This window comes from Perca fluviatilis, chromosome 3, assembly GCF_010015445.1.
Source record: "Perca fluviatilis chromosome 3, GENO_Pfluv_1.0, whole genome shotgun sequence".
In the NCBI taxonomy this organism is placed as follows: domain Eukaryota; kingdom Metazoa; phylum Chordata; class Actinopteri; order Perciformes; family Percidae; genus Perca; species Perca fluviatilis.
This window is the reverse complement of record NC_053114.1, coordinates 24,249,201-24,266,046: the sequence shown is the minus strand read 5'-3', so window position 1 is coordinate 24,266,046 and position 16,846 is coordinate 24,249,201. Positions and strand designations below refer to the sequence as shown.

The 16,846-nt window shown below is 39.9% G+C and overlaps 1 protein-coding gene across 15 annotated transcripts in view; it reads right to left on the bottom strand.

Moving 5' to 3' along the window:
- Window positions 1–16,846, bottom strand: part of plekha7b (pleckstrin homology domain containing, family A member 7b) — a 78,923-nt gene that overhangs the window by 48,599 nt on the left and 13,478 nt on the right. The window contains exon 1 of one of the 15 annotated variants that reach the window (XM_039795238.1): window positions 12,505–13,057. The exons of the other annotated variants lie outside the window; for them this stretch is intronic. Coding sequence (XP_039651172.1) covers window positions 12,505–12,578 — 74 coding nt within the window. The 5' untranslated portion in view covers window positions 12,579–13,057. Of the gene's footprint in view, window positions 1–12,504; window positions 13,058–16,846 lie in introns of those variants that run through there. 15 annotated transcript variants of the gene reach the window in all.

Below are 16,846 nucleotides of genomic sequence, written 5' to 3'. Positions count from 1 at the left end.
AGGAATCACGCAGGGCCAAGAGCGGCCAGTGAGAGCGCCTGTTCCTTCTCTGTGGGCACAACATGAAATCAATATTCCATTCACAATAGTAAATGGAATAAGTAACAAATGGTTAGTTAATTAGTAACGAAAACAGTAAAAAAATAAATTATTAATTGACACATTTACTGAAATGTAGTGATATATACTGTTTTGGTTTATCAGTTATTAATTAATTTGTTATTAATTAACTGATTTTAATCAACCACTAAAACGCAGAACATTTCTTTTTTTAAAGGTTTTATTTATTTTTATAGGACAGCTGAAGACATGAAAGAGGAGAGAAAGGGGGAATGACATGCAGCAAAGGGTTGCAGGTCGGAGTCGAACCCGTAGCCGCTGCACCAAGGAGTAAACCTCTATGTGAGCTCCCCAGGCGCCCAAGCAGAACATTTCTAACTGTATATTCCACATAAAGAACATTTAATATATTTTATTTTACTTATTTTATTATTTGCTATTAATGTGACATCAAGACAACTCTTCTCTCCTATACAACCCTATTTAAGAGAAACATCAGGTCCATATTGAGTTGATAATTAAGGCATCAACTGACTGATTAAGTTGAGTCTGTGCAGCTGAACACAAACTTATCTCTTGAAACAGTGTGGTGAAATAAATGGCATATAGTAGCCTGAATTTGACCTTACATAGTAGCCACATGTGAAGTAAAACACAAATCAATGTTGTGCAATTCTTCTAATGACAAGATAACACAACTGAAATTATTTATTTTAGTTGGGCTGCTGACTTCATACCCAGACCAATTCAATTAGCTGTATTGAATGCATCATTAATATCAGATAGCAAGCTGTTAATACTGATTATTTTCTTCTGCAGAATCCAAAGAATAAGACAATAGTGAATCAAAGAAGGACTGCAACACGAGAGGTTAAATGAGTTGCCATGAACCGATTATGAACTCTGTAATGACAGTCATTTCGGTGTGTACGACACCCCACCCATGTGTGACAGGACATTAAATCGTGAGAGATGAGCGATATCATGGACCTCCAGAAACACCCTGTAGCAAATTAATTAATCCTTAATAATAGCAGTTTGCACTCAGTATCCAGCTATTAAAGAGATAAGCATTCTGCAGCAGGATTTGCACATGTTGACTGACCTTTATCAGTTTCATACCAGAGCCCTGCAGCAGCCTCGCTCTGCTTCATTTCCCTGCCATTTGTGGGGGAAATATGTAGGCAGTCTCTGCAAAGAGTTATTGGGAGATTCCACTGTCACTCAGTATGGAAATGAGGGAAAGCGACCAAACACATTTCACTTTGACTGACTGGCTTTTCCCTGTCATTGCACTCATTCACTACTATCATCATTATCTCCATTGTTAACAACTGCAGAAACGTATAGCTAAGTTGACAGTAAGACACAGTGATTACAGCCCTGCTGGAGTTAGTCTAAAATAGCATCTATGAAACAGGAAAACCTTGCTAGAAGATCTGCTTTCATGAAGTCTGTAACTATCCAGCAAACTACTCAAGCAGCACTGGGTAAAGAGTGGCAAAGGCAGGCTCAAATAGGCCCAACGGAAAGCAGAAAAATGGTGCAAGTACACTTGCCAGTGTCTGTACCCCTGTCAGACAGAAGGTTTGGCAGAAATTGAAAGAGCTGTCACCTAATTTACATTCAACACACACATAGTTCTGACACAGCACATTTCATTGCAGTCACAATGGTCCTTTGCCCATGCCGTTCCAAAACATAAGCTACAAGGCAACAGCTAATTGCATTGCAGTGAATGCAAGAAAGGCCTGTGTTTGACCAATAATACAGAATTAGGATTCAAGGAAACACTTCACTCCATGCACAGAAACTAATTCTGAAAAAGAACCACCACTCTGAGTAGACGTGTTGATATCCGATTCCTGGTCAAATATTTTGCCCCAAAAAAGTTGTTGCTCATCAGTTACATCTCGTTTCATGTCTGGTCAATTGGAAATTATATTTTTCAAACTTTAAGTGGGACAGCAAAATGGACTATTGAAGCTTAACCAAGGATTCACAAAGAGGCCAAAACCCATATCAATATTTTGTACACAGGAAGGTTTGCTCTTGGTTGCACTGGTATAAACTTGTTACAACCTGAAATTGTTCCAGCAACTGCCTGCAGTGAGAGAGAAAATGGCCTTAGCAAAAGATGGATCCATACAGAACTGTGAGCGCATCAGCATTTCCTGTGCTCCATTGGCACAAATTTAAATGACTGATAAATATTTATGAAGGGTGATTTGAAGTAATTCATCAAATAAATTGTGGTTTAATAATGCCTCCAACCATGACAATAAAGGACTTTCAAAAGCACTTATCTTAGGGAATAACAGCAACAGAGATATGCTGCGACAAAAAAAGTTAGGACGTTTTCTGGGGCGAGCATTACTCTGGAGAATAAACCCCCTGCAGCTTTAGGTCAATATTTAATACCACAGATGTATCCTGCACTTTACTCACTGAATAATGATGACACAGTGCAATGAGGAGTCATCGTTATCTCATCTTTTCATTTGTGCTAACAAGAATTGTCATAATCTGAAGTGTGAGTGTGTGTTAGTTGGAATGTGAGGAGGGAAAAAATGGATATAATAACACACATAATCAAAATTAAAATTAGGTAATGCCACTGGTTTTTCACCCAGGGGTTACTAAAAATCCCTTTATTTATATGTGTGCATACTTAATCTATCAATAGGTTAAGTTTTGAAAAACCAACCATCTGCGGCAGCTTCTCCTTCTGCTCCTTTTTTTCTTTTCATCTAGTTTGGCAAACAAAAATCTATGGGAGAAAAGGTTTTGCAAAAGCAAATTATCTCTTATCAGTGGAGCTTATATACTGTCTGATAACAATGATTTTCTAATAAACAAACCATCTTAAAATGTCTAATTAATTATTCACAGTAAGCTAAAAAACTATTTAAATCCCTACCTAGCCAACTCTGAAACAAATTAAATGAGACTAGTTGATGGCTCTTTTCTCTCACGCCACAGTCTTTCCCCAACTGTGATCAGCACAATAGGGAAGTCTCAAAGGCTTCCCTTCACTGAGACAAACACATAAACATACAGACACACCTCCACAGCACTGAGTCAAGCTTAATTATCAGAGGTCTGAGCCAATCTCAGATGACATTACAACATGAGCCACTTGCTTTGGGAAATTACAGGTTAATGAGAAGTAACATGGTGACCTTTGACCTCACTCCTTCAGTGGCTCCATGGCTGCTATACATAGCTTTCAACCAGTGTAGTTCAGAAGGAGATGTACATAGTGACTGGCACTGAGGAATTTGACCATGAAAGATGAAGTATAAGTAGGTCATAGCAGTGTACATGGCCGCTAAGTGAAAACAACGCGTCAGTACTCAACAGGACAACAGCAACAGCTGCCTGTCCTCTGTTACTGTCCACACTAAATCTGTTAGGCTGTGGTACTGCTTTACACTTTGACATAGCTGTTTTTTTTATTGAAATCCTGTTTTATAGGAACAATGTGGCCATAAGAAAGATTTATTTTACAAAATAAAACTAAAATTAAAAAACATTTGCACAAGAATCAAGTTTGAATCGTGTATTAAACAGATTTATAAAATGTATCACCTATTATCATGTTGCATGCTACATGTCATGTTACACTGTAGGCGGACCATCAAGTACCCAAAATTCCCTAAAGCTTGTGTTTCTCATTGGTTTAAAAGCTTATTTACTGTGGTAGCACCTTTCCAACAAATATGCTTAGCTGAACTAAGCATATTTGTCATATTAATGTCATTACACCAACTCACTTTCACAAGTAGTGATACCTAACAGGCCCCACTTACTGAAAATATGAGGTTGCAAATTGGATTTGACAGCTAAGACTATGCTATAGAAGACAGGAGATGAGACTGAAAAATAAGAGAGGAGGAACCAGAAGAAGTAGCATATACACCGGATACATTTATGGCAAAAAATATGATGGCAATCTTCAATTGTTGCCAAGTGGTTAGGTCTAGTGATACCTAAAGAAAATGCAGCAAATCCTGCCACTTTGCATTTAAAGGACACTTAAAAAACAGGAGCTTGTGTATTATAAGGCAGAAGAAAAGATAGAGTCCTATGCCTGTGCTGATCATTCTTTTTAACTGTTGTTGATGATGTTCATCACATAGATGATCCTGATTGTGAAGTGCATGGAGCGTGCCTATCAATGTGTCGACTTGACAGTCAGTCCAGGGAAAGCGGATTGAGGTCTGTGTCCAAGCAAATAATTCCAGGTCAGGGAAAAGTCCTGAGGATGGAGGTCTCAATTGACGCAGTCTCGGAAATAGAAGCACACACTGAGGGAACCTGACAAGAATGTAGCACTAATAGCAACTGCCAGCCAGCACAGCAGGCTGGATGATCAGCATTGACCCCTAATTAGAATGAATGTAATCAAATGCATGCAATTATTATGTTCTGTCTCAACTCCAAATTATTTCTTGCCTTGCCTTTCCCATGCTGATACAGCTCTTCTCTTACTGTCATTATGGGCAGGCAGACAGGAAGACACCCTAGCTCATCCCACTGCATATTTCCAAAATGTAATTGGGATATGTGATATGATCAGTCATACAGATGTGCTGAAGCAAAGTCTTCATTTGCTGGTCTAATGAGGTCTGTGACTGCTGTGCTGTGAATCAAAACCCATCCAACAAAATGGCCCTTTCAAATCTACCCAAAATAATTTAATCAAATATCAAGTATCACATTTAAGCTGGCAAAGTAGATCAAATGTGTTTCTTTTACAAACTGAGACTGCCCACTTTTGCCTGTGGCTAAAGAGCTAGAATATCTGCTTGAGGGTCGTACAGTATCACAGCAGCTAAATGTAAAGTCCAAACCACATTGCAAAGCCAAACACAGCTAAACACTAGCTGTGAAATGTAGGACAGAAGGGGATGGGAAGTGCGGGGGGACGTTAAAGCTAAAAATCTCAACCAAGAGATAGGAGGACGACTTGGAAAATGCAAGATCCAGGCAGGAAAACCCAGTGGGAATGGTGTGCAGCAAACCCTGTTACTAGTGCTGTCATATTTAGCTAAAAAAAACAAAACCACCAAGAGACTTTACTGTACATTAGCACAACAAAACCTTATGTAGGATGTAAAATACTGTCAGATAATATCTCTTTCACAGGCAACAATATCCCCTAATATATAACAACATCAGTTTCATTTTCAATAAAACATTCAAATGAAGAAAATTATCATAGTGTGAAATGCACCACCATTTCATACTATGAGAATTTTCTTCTCTGATTAAACTTTTATTAACATCCCAAAAAAAGAGACTTAAGTAGTAATTCATTTGAATTTGACCGACTCACCCTTGAATCCCTTCAGGGAGCTCCACCCATGTGTAGGAGGCTTAACTAGCAAAATGATCATCGCACTGTCAGCAGAATAAAAATTACGAATATTAGAGAGCTTGAGGTTCAACAAAGAAAGACAAGGAGATATTGGGTTCCCTCTCCTTCCACCCAACCTAATTGTCCTTATCCACCAGAGGGGTAATTTATGAACCAAAACAAGGCACTGTCATCTTATCTCTATGTCTTTAATGGGAGGACGGTAAAGAATAAAGTTGCAAGGCAACTTTATTTATATAGCACATTTCAGCAACAGAGCAATTCAAAGTGCTTTACATAAAATATTAAAGAGCAAAGAATAGAAATTAATACAAAATTAAAAACATACAATACAAGAATAAAATTCACAGTGCAGTACAAGAAATTAAAGAAAGGCAACATCAAAAAGAAAGACCTGCAGTTTTCTGGGAGGTTGTTCCAGATATGTGTAGCATAAAAACTGAACGCTGCTTCCCCCTGCTTAGTTTTGACTCTGGGGACAGCAAGCAGACCTGTCCCAGATGACCTGAGAGGTCTGGGTGGGTCATAGTGTATCAGCAGATCAGAAATGTATTTTGGCCCTAAACCGTTTTGTAATTTATAAATCGGCAGAAGTATTTTGAAATCAATTCTTTGAGGCACAGGAAGCCAGTGTAAAGACTTCAGAACTGGAGTGATCCACTTTCTTGGTCTTAGTGAGGACTCGAGCAGCAACGTTTTGAATCAGCTGCAACTGTCTGATTGATTTTTTTAGGGAGACCTCTAAGGACACTGTTACAGTAGTCAAGTCTACTGAAGATAGAAGCATGGACTAGTTTTTCCAAGACATAAGTCCTTTAACCATTGATATATTCTTAAGGTGATAATAGGCTGACTTTACAAAGTGTAATGTATTTACCTTGTCAACATTTTTAAAAAGCAGAGGTATGTCAATAATAATACTGTAGTCAATGCATCTGAAATTTAGAAGCAACAAGTAAATTGAAAAACAAAAATTGTTTGTTATAAGAATGGTAACATTTGCACCATTTTGTATTGCATCTAGTTGTGCAACTAGTTTAAACGGTAGAATCAAGAATAGCTGTGGTATGCTTTGTTCTCATCAATGTAGTGGCAAAGTACAGCAATCCTAACTATTCACCATCCCCCTCGATGTCCCTATCTACTCTGACCAATCATGTGACAGCCACTCACCCTCTATGTTTGCAGTGGAGAAAGATTATTTAATATTCACATACATACACATGCACACGTACACATGTGTTTACAGAGCAGACTTTTCTGCTCATCCAATCCGATTAAATATGTTTCTCAACCATTTCTCTGATGAGTGCCAAAGCAAAATCTGGAGAGGAGAGGAGAGGAGAGGAGAGGAGAGGAGAGAAAAGGAGAGGAGAGAGAGGGAGGAGGAGAGAAAGAGGGTTCTGGAAAAAGAACAGGCTCTGTCTTATACTTCTATGTCACTGCATTTATAATTTGATATACAAAGAACACTGTCAGAACTGTTACAGGATCCCCCTGTGATAAAACAGATTCTGCATGGAGATGGTGGATCACTGCACAGCCTCCTAGCCATCTTCCTACAAGGTACATCCATGTGAAGTGCCTACTTATGCTGCTGTTTAGGGCTTTAATATAATTTATGGTGAGACAGCTTGTCCTGAATTCTGCAGCAATTCTGCAGCACAGATGTCAGTCGGAGATGACAGCTTTGTCTTCAGAATTTCACAATAAATCACTTGCAGCGGTAAAAAGTATGCTGGGTTGCAAAACAAAAGTGGAGAAGCGCACAGTTGGCTTTTCATTCCGATAAAAGACAATAATCCTCCTAGTCACTAGATAAAAGACATTTTACCAAAGAGCAGACCAATATAGGGGCATCCTTCCATCTAAGGTCTCAGCATTGTGCATCAAAACAGTTGCAGTTATTGTTTAAAGGTCCTATGACATGGTGCTCTTTGGATGCTTTTATATAGGCCTTAGTGGTCCCCTAATACTGTATCTGAAGTCTCTTTCCCGAAATTCAGCCTTGGTGCAGAATTACAGCCACTAGAGCCAGTCCCACAATGAGCTTTCTTTAGTATGTGCCATTTCTGTGTCTGTAGCTATTGAGGAGGAGAGAGGGGGGGCAAGGTGGAGGGTGGGGGTGTGGCCTTGACCAACTACCACTTTGCTCATTTGAAAGCCATGATGTCTCTCTCTTTCTCATGGGTGGGCCAAATTCTCTGGGCGGGCAAAGCAGAGAAAGGGGAGGTAACCTTTCTCCTTATGACCTCATAAGGAGAAAGATTCCAGATTGGCCCATCTGAGCTTTCATTTTCTCAAAGGCAGAGCAGGATACCCAGGGCTCGGTTTACACCTATCGCCATTTCTAGCCACTGGGGGACCATAGACAGGCTGGGGGAATGCATATTAATGTTAAAAAAACTCATAAAGTGAAATTTTCATGCCATGGGACCTTTAAGTAGCCACATGCACCTTTCAAATGCAGTCCTATCAATCACAAACAGATCAAAACAAAGATGGCCTACCTGCAGCCGGTTCTCAATGCAAGCCCCATGCAGCAGCAATTATGGCTTGCTAGACTCACTCCAAGCTTTTTTCTTTGTCTTTTTCATTTAGAAATGTAGTCATTATAATGTGCAGATCTTAAAATAAATTCAAGCTCAAAAGAGCCGTCTGCTCCCTGAGGTTTCACAGTACTAAATGAATGATCCGCAGCATGACTGATTCAGCCAAAGTTAGGCAATCTGTCATACTACATACACACTCCCCTAAGCACACACAGAGACACACACACAGACACAAATTGCATATGTTCACGGTCAGATTATCTGTTTGATCTCTAAACCCCATAATCCTGCAACATCAAAAATAAATCAAACGTCACAAAAAAACTCAAATTATAAATGGTAAAAATAGGCAGAGATCTGTTTGAACAAGAGACCATATGACTACAACTGATTAAAGAGACAATTAAAGAAAAATTCCAATTCACCTTTTGCTGGTATTTTTGCTGGTAAAACACAAAACCAATGACTTGAATAAACAATGAATGACTAATAAAGCACAGCTTTTGTTGTATGCTTGACTAGACAATAATAGAATATAGTAACTAATGGAACTGGTGTCCACCCTATGAAATAATGGTTGGTAGGTAAGCAGGTAACTTGACGAAATGGGTAAGTAGGTTGGTAAATATCTTTGATGACATCCCATTTGAGGGTAATAGAGGTGTAAAAGCTGCAGTTAAATTGTCTAATATGGGCCAGCACACAGATGAACATGGCAGAGCATCTTATTCTGTTGTTCGGCATGGATCTATATTTGCAATTTTTGCACATCATTAATGCTCATGCTCTTGGGAAAACATCTGGACCTAAAGCTGGATGTCAGGGTATAATAAACTCAAGCACAACTGTTCTCGTCTATCTTTTCTTTATTATACACTTATTATACATTTACTAAGAAAAAAACGTCACCTTCACAACCCTACAGAGAAACAAAACAGGACAGGCATAGTTGAATTTAATTGTGTCCTTAAGGATTACATTATCTGAACCAGGCTAATCCCTGTTTTCTAATACCATTTCATGAAAGCCATGTCACTTGCCAGTGCTTTTGTCCAAAAGCAGAGGGACAGATAAACAGCCACTGGATCCTCTAACAATCGGATTCAGCTAACCCTCATGCTGTGAAACATATCTAAATCCCTTACACAATCATGTCAAAGCCAAGGCATTGTTACTGTATGTCATCCAAACACTAAATACCCCCTTTTACCCCCAACCCTTGTCTGCCACACACACACACACACACACACACGCACCTGCACACGGACATGCACACGCACATGCACGCACACGCATGCACGCACACACAAAAAATGAAAAAACAAAGATTTGATTTTAACATTGGGGAGCTTTTGTCAGCAAGATGACAGTAGAGAATAATGCTCTGTAAAGCATACAAGGAGACAATACTAGACAAATCTATTGTTCAGACCCTTGATTACATTACATTACTCTTTGGGATTTGGTAGAGTGGTAAATGATAAAGTCATCACATTTAAGCAAAAATACAGGAGGTACTGTATGGTAGAAATTTGATTAGTCTGGTAAATTTTGCTGCAATCTTGGCCCTCAGGGTGTCCAAGCTTGTATAGCACAGCACACTTTACTGCAGCAGACCTGTCTTTACAACATTGTTTTCTTCAGTATGTACAGTATATCTATAACATGTTACCAGTGGAGGAAAACAAAGACATTTCTGACTTCTCATCAAGATTGGCAAATACTCGCTCCTCCACTCACATGCCACAGATTGAGTCAGCTCTTTGTGTGTGTGTGTGTGTGTGTGTGTGTGTGTGTGTGTGTGTGTGTGTGTGTGTGTGTGTGTGTGTGTGTGTGTGTGTGTGTGTGTGTGTGTGTGTGTGTGTGTGATACTATCTGCTCTCTGCTGTGAGCTAACTGTGTCCAGACTGGCTCCAGGCTTGGAGGGACCTCTCTCCTGCAGTTCCCATTACAGAATCTGAGCAGAAACACACCGCAGAGCAAAAGCAGCCAATGAACACACTCCCACTGGGAAGTTACATTACAGTGATACACAGGGTTAAGACAACACAGCTACTCCGTGACTGCAATGCTCAGTGGCAATGAACAACATACAGGCATCAAACACAGAGGCCCCAGTCACCAAAAAACATGACTCTCACTAGGATGCAAACTGTGTCATTGTCTTGTTATATTATGCAGTATAATAAACAGTGTCTTCACATCTGTTCTGCATAAACATGCTGTACACAAAGCTATCAAAGCACTGCAGGTTTCTCTCACAATCTGTTCACTCTAAATTGTCTATTTATCCTCTGGTATTAGATCACCACATTGCATGATTAGACATCAAATATTGGTTATTTCATCGTACACAGTGTAACTAATTCACTGATTTAATGATTTGGTTTTGGACCACTCAACATCTTAACCTCTTTGTTGCTAAAGTATGCAGGCTATCACATTATCATTTTATTGAGAAAATTAAACAGATGGATTAAATGAATTAGGTGAGGTTCCACTTGGCTGGCAGAGGGTAAGTGAATTTAGAGGCTATTTTTAGATCTCTGTATCCTGAGAGCTCGTAAAGACTTACGAGGCTTATAAGTCAGGCATCAGTGGAGGAAGGTACTGGAGGCCACATCTGGTGCACAGCTCTAAAACTATGACTGGCCAGCAGGATTGAGATTTTACCAGAACAGTCCCTTCCCCAGAATTTCTAACCCACTCACAAATGCTGATCTAAATCACAATCTGGGGAATTTAAAAGGTCACGGTCTTAATACACAGAGAATGCACTCCCTTTTCAAATATCTCAACCTTCTGTTAGGTTGCATCATTATGTCTATTCTTAGAAGTGCTAGGTCTACATGGAAATGTGCAGAATGTATGTGGTTAAGGAGAGGTCCACTCCTTTCTCTAATACTGTCTCCCCTCTATCCATGGATATTCTGTCCCCTGCACCAATTTTAGGTTTGTCATTTTTTAGACCGAAGTGGTCCAGCCATTTAATGCTGCACTTAACAAAAATATGACCTTTATATCAGCTAAGCATACAAATGAAGCGCTGTGTCTTTTGGCCACATTTCACCCTGTCGCTGAGGGATGAAAGGGGAAGGATGAGCTGGTCTGGGTGTGACTGGGCTGTACTCAAAATTGCTGGAACTGCCTGGCTGAACTAAACATCAACTCAGATGTTATTCAACGCCCTGAGTAGAACCAGACAAAGCTAAATGCCGACCATTACATACCTCTGGTAGGACAAACCTACCAGCGGCTCATTGATGTTGGTTTAAAATGAGCTAGGTTATAAACGCAGCTATGTATCCTGCAACAAAAATAATACTGATTCAAAGTTGACCCAAACTTTCAACTTCTGTTATCTGCGGCTCATGCTGTAGGTGAAATTCTGCGGTCTGGTGTTTACAACCTGCTGCCTCTGCGGCTGAGAGCACAGCAAGAGGGCTGACCGATGAGGGAGCACATGCAGGAATGATGAATAGGCTAAGTAACCTTATCGCTGCCGCTGACATCGAGACCCTGACAGAATGATAATAAGCTTGATATCTTGTGCATGGATCCATGGCATTGTTTCCATGTCACAACACATTAAAATAGACAGAATTGCCTAAAGAACATCTAAAAAACTATAGGTTGCCACTTCATATATCTGGAAATCTGACAGTAGCTGTACTGCAACATACAGGTTCAGTTCACTTTGATACTGATACAGACTAGTAGGTGAAACACTTTGGCTAGAGAACTCACAGTGGTGTTGCCTAAGCCAATAACGCAAACAACATACAATTTCAGCAAAAAGAGAGCAAAATAGTCCACCAGTGTATGGAAAAGTATAACATGAGGCAGATGTGACATTACATGTTTCAGTCTGTATATATATACAGTACATAGAGATGGGTCTGTCTGTGTGTGGGCCCTGATAGCAGCTGTGCTAAGGATTGAGAAGCAAACCCATGTAAACAAGTACGTTCCTTTGAGAAGTGTATCTCTTGCTCACTGAGAGGTGGGGAGGACTGCATCAAAACTCCACTACAGTCTAACCTATAGAGACATCCCACATTAACCATGTATATAGAAAGCATCATAATCAGCCTAAGAGATCACAGTTCTGCTGACATCAACACAGCAGTCAGTGACCTGTGATCATGAGGCACTGCAGTAGGCATCTCTCTCTCTCTCTCTCTCTCTCTCTCTCCTTCTCCCTCTCCGTCTTCTCGTTCCTGGAGAGACTGCACCATTAGTACACATTGATGTACGCACTCCCTAAAGGCAATCCAAAGGTTTGTAAAGGCAAAACAGCCAGCTGCCTTCTCTGTCACAAAAACGGACGACAGACAGTGGCAATGTTCAGCGTGCATGTAAATGATCATATACTTTGTACAAACGGCATGCAATTCATAACACTTTATCTCCTGCAGCTGCTGGAAAGCTTTAGCAGACACACCTCCTGAGTAGCTACGTAGCAATACAACCCCACATATGTGTTGGGAGAGGGGCTGGTATACACACCTTTTAGTCGCACGATACACTGGCTGCCTCTTGTAAGGGACGTGTAAGGTTGACTGTCCTGGTTGGCCCAACATGTTAGCTGCAGGTCTGTGATTTGCTGTGCTCTGCTCTGCTCCTCTCAGTGGTGCCTGTGTGTGTATTCCTCTCAGCTGGTAGTGCTGCTGTTGCTGACGTCTTCTGCTGAGCACTGTGGCGTTGATTCATTCAAAACATCCTCTTTCCCGCTTCTCATGTGTTGGGCTACTGAGGTGGAGCTAAAAATACACGTATTCACTGAACTGTCCCCTGTTTCCGCGAGCATTAGGCTTGTGATAGGTATTATTAAAGCCGGCCAACCTCACCAATACATCATGTAAGATGCCCTAGAGCACCAAGTAACACCCTAGGTACAAAGCATTAGCTATTATCCATATAATCATATTCACGTCTCTCACATTCATTCCCTGTAGTGGTACTCTCTCTCTCCTCACCTCTCCTCTGCTCTCTTCTAATATATGTGTTCCTCATTGGAGCTCTGCCGTCAGAGCACTTGAACTGGACTCCCACTCAGCTCCATTCCCTCTGCAGTCATGCAGGCAATACACAGCATGCACAGCGAGCAAGAGCAGAGGAATGAGGAGGGAGACGGAGGAATTACAGTAGTGAATAACGGAAAAAGATAAAGCAAGATAGCGAAAAGAGTGAAAGTGAGAGAAAGTGTGTTGCAACTTTAATGTTACACCATTAGGCCATGATAGATAATTGCATAAAGAATATACTACGTGCTGATCTTTGCAGTAAATAAGCAAGAAATGTTGTTATGCCACCATTTTGTACCAACTGGAAATTATTGAAAGACTGCACCTTGAGTATCAACAGTGTCCAACAAAGACAACATCTCAACTCAAAAATGTAGTAATTTAACTATGCAGGATGACTGTTAACAGCTTAAACAGGAAATACTGTAACAGCAGCCAGATGAGATGAATGAGGGAGAGTTTGAGTTGGGGAGATATAATTCACAACAAGAAAAATGGAAGTGAAGACTGGGCTATGACCTGAACAGCTAAAGAGACTGATGACTGTGCCATGCTACAAATGCCTTCTATCAGCTAATAGATACAGTGGGGGGTATCCATCTGCTGTTGCCCCCTATCCCCTGAGTTTCATCCTCTGCTGCTCTTTGTCATCCATCTACACTCTCCTTCACATCTCGTTAGCATACCTCAGGAGTCGAAGGCACTCGCACTGCAAGTAAAGACCTCTTCAACGCTGTGATAATACCAGTTTGCTAGATCTCTGGGTCTAACCACCACCACTGGTCATTTGAATTGTGCATGAGCTCTCTCTTACAGCAATTCATTTCACTGCAAGAAAAAACTGCAACATGCTCGCCATTCAAATGTACACTAGACATACACATGGCAAACACCAAATACATTAAGGGTTGAAAAGAAAACCAAATCTGTGTAATTACATTAATAAAATGGCCTAAAAGGGAATGTTTTTGCAATACTAAAATTTTGATCCAAGAATGATGAAATGATCCAAGCATGAAAATGACATAAATAATAACCAATGACCACCCTCAGTCAGCGGCGAAAAATAACAAAGTACATTTACTCAAGTACTGTACACAAATACAATTTAAAGTTACTTTTACTTTATTTGAGCATTTCAATTAAATGCGTCTTTATACTTCGACCCATTTCAGAGGGAATTATTTAACTTTTTTACTTTTACCACATTTATTGGGCAGCTGTATTTACTGGTTACCATGTAGATTTAGGTTTTACATACAGAATGTGATCAGTTTATAAAGTATGATCATGCATTGTTATAGATTCAACTACCCAACAAAATATACAGTATTCCAATATCAATGGCGTAATAATTTAGTAGCATGTACAATATAACACTGAGCGGATCAAGTACATTTTGTTGTTAATACTTACATTTACAACAACCGATAGCATAACCCTCAATAAACTGTATGACCACAACTGAAACATCCTTTCCATCATGCAGACCATCATGCAGAATCTCCTCTCTAAGGAAGTGCTTAATCCAAAATGTCTGGCATCTGATATAAAAATACAATAGATTGATCCTCCTTGTCTTACTCTAGTCAGCATACTCCCAGTATGTCTCTGATAGCTACACAGCCCTGTCAATCTTACATTGCCACATTGCTACTCACCAGTTAGTGATCAGAAGTTGAAAGCAGTCAAAGTCCAATTCAAAAGTCTCAAATGTCCAAATCTGTCCTGATCCTCAAGACAATAAAAAGGAGTGTCTCTTTCTGTTCTCTTGACATATGGTAACTGAGACTGTTTTAACTGTGTGCACAATGCAAGGTGGGTGTGCTAGAACAGGCACAAAGAGCGGTGTCAGATAGGAGTATACAGTAACTGCTGTTTCAGCCCTATCTCTACTCCGAATCATTCAGTAACACTGCCAGCACTTACAGTACATAGCTCTACTTGGCCTCTCCAGGGAAGAATAAAGTGATAACGCTCCATTGTTGAGAACAAGAAGGAGGAGAAGGAAAGGGGAAGGGCCAGGCTTGTTAAGAAACTTTGAAACCACCTCTCTTTCTGTGGACCACGGATGAGCAGTATTCACCTCATGTTGTCCGGTCAACAAAGTGCTGACCTTGGTCTCTGACTGCAACCAGAGCCTTCAGTCTCACCCTGAGTCCTTTTTATCAGATCACATCAACATCAGTCAGGGAGAGAGGATGGAGGGCAGACTATAGATGAGTGGTTGGCTCAGGCTGCTGCCGTGGCGGTTCAATAATCCACAGACAGAGACATAGATAAGAGCAAAGGGCTCGATGAGGGTGGTTTAGGTCAATACCTACGATGGACAGCCATGTCAATATTCATACCTCATTGTATCACCTGCCTTCACTGTTGTCCTCCTGGCTGTTGTATAACAAAATGGAGCTATAATAATTCTACTCTGTTATGGTTGCAAATAAGAAACCCATCAATCCAGAAAAAAGGTTTTGCAAATATACAACATGACACAACAAATACTCAGAAAAGTGGGAAATATTGTTAAGTTGTATGCAATAAAGAACTGAAGCAACACAATTTCAACCAAATACAAAAAAGGGTGGTATGACTGAGAAATTATTAAACTAAATTACCCTCCTATCATATGATAACTCAACAGTTAAACTCAACTAATTTATTTTCAACATGGCAAGTAGTAGATACAAGCCTTCATAATGGGAAAGGCTTAAATACCAAAACAATTCATGCTTTACCTTACTGTAATAATAGATACATTCAAACAGAAACAAATAGGAAACTGCATCAAACTGTCAAATAGACAAAGACTCAATAGCAATATCTAGTGGCTCCCTACAGAACAGCACTTCACGACAAACATACAGTGCATGCACATACTCCAATAGGTCTCAATATTCCACTGACAGAGGCATACATCATCACTGAGTCAAACAGTTCTTACAGTGATTTGAAAACTTCCAAGTGTAAAATATTCTGTCAAAAGCAGCACTACATCTTTGCTGCACTATCCAAGCTTCATCTCACTAAGCAAATTACAGACAATGGATGGCTGGAGGTGAAGACTGATCAAAACACTCTTAAATCATCAAATCACAACGATTTAGAATAGTAAAAAAAAGGAGATCAATCAATTAGAACATGAATAAGGAGTAAGCCTTGCATTTCTGCACTGAAGCAAATTAAATTGGACTGCTTTGTGAGAACTCACACATCTGTGCAGTCAATGTGTTCAATAAATTCTGCAGTGAGTGAAATTGCCCTAACCACCACATTTGCTCTCGCTAGCATTGGCCAGACGGCCCTTTTCATTTATATATATTTTTTTACATTCAATATTCCTATAATGGGAACAGTAATTATCAATCAAGTAATCCACAACAAGAACATTTTTCAGAACCCATGCACTCAATCTGCGGCTTAACATAAGCTTATTGAAGTGTTTGGTTACTCAGACTTCAGATAATATACCTTAAGGAATTTGTATAGAGTAAAACACTACAAAGAACCTTTAGTGCTACAAGTCATATAATCAGTTAATAAATGTCAGATTAAGCAGACAAATCTGTACAGATCTTCAAGGTGAAAAATAGCTGTGAGCACAGATGATAACTTGCAAACTTGTCTATTGGTCCCAAGAAATATAATTTATTTTCAATCAGGTCATGGTACTATTTCCTGTTCTAACAAGACCATAGGGCACACAGACGAATGAGTTAGGTTCAAGGTGATCTTGTAAGTCGTCTTTGATTGACTTCCTGTGGTTACCTGATTTCCCTACAATAACCTTGTTTCTTGTGTGCATGTAAACATTTTTAGAATGTACT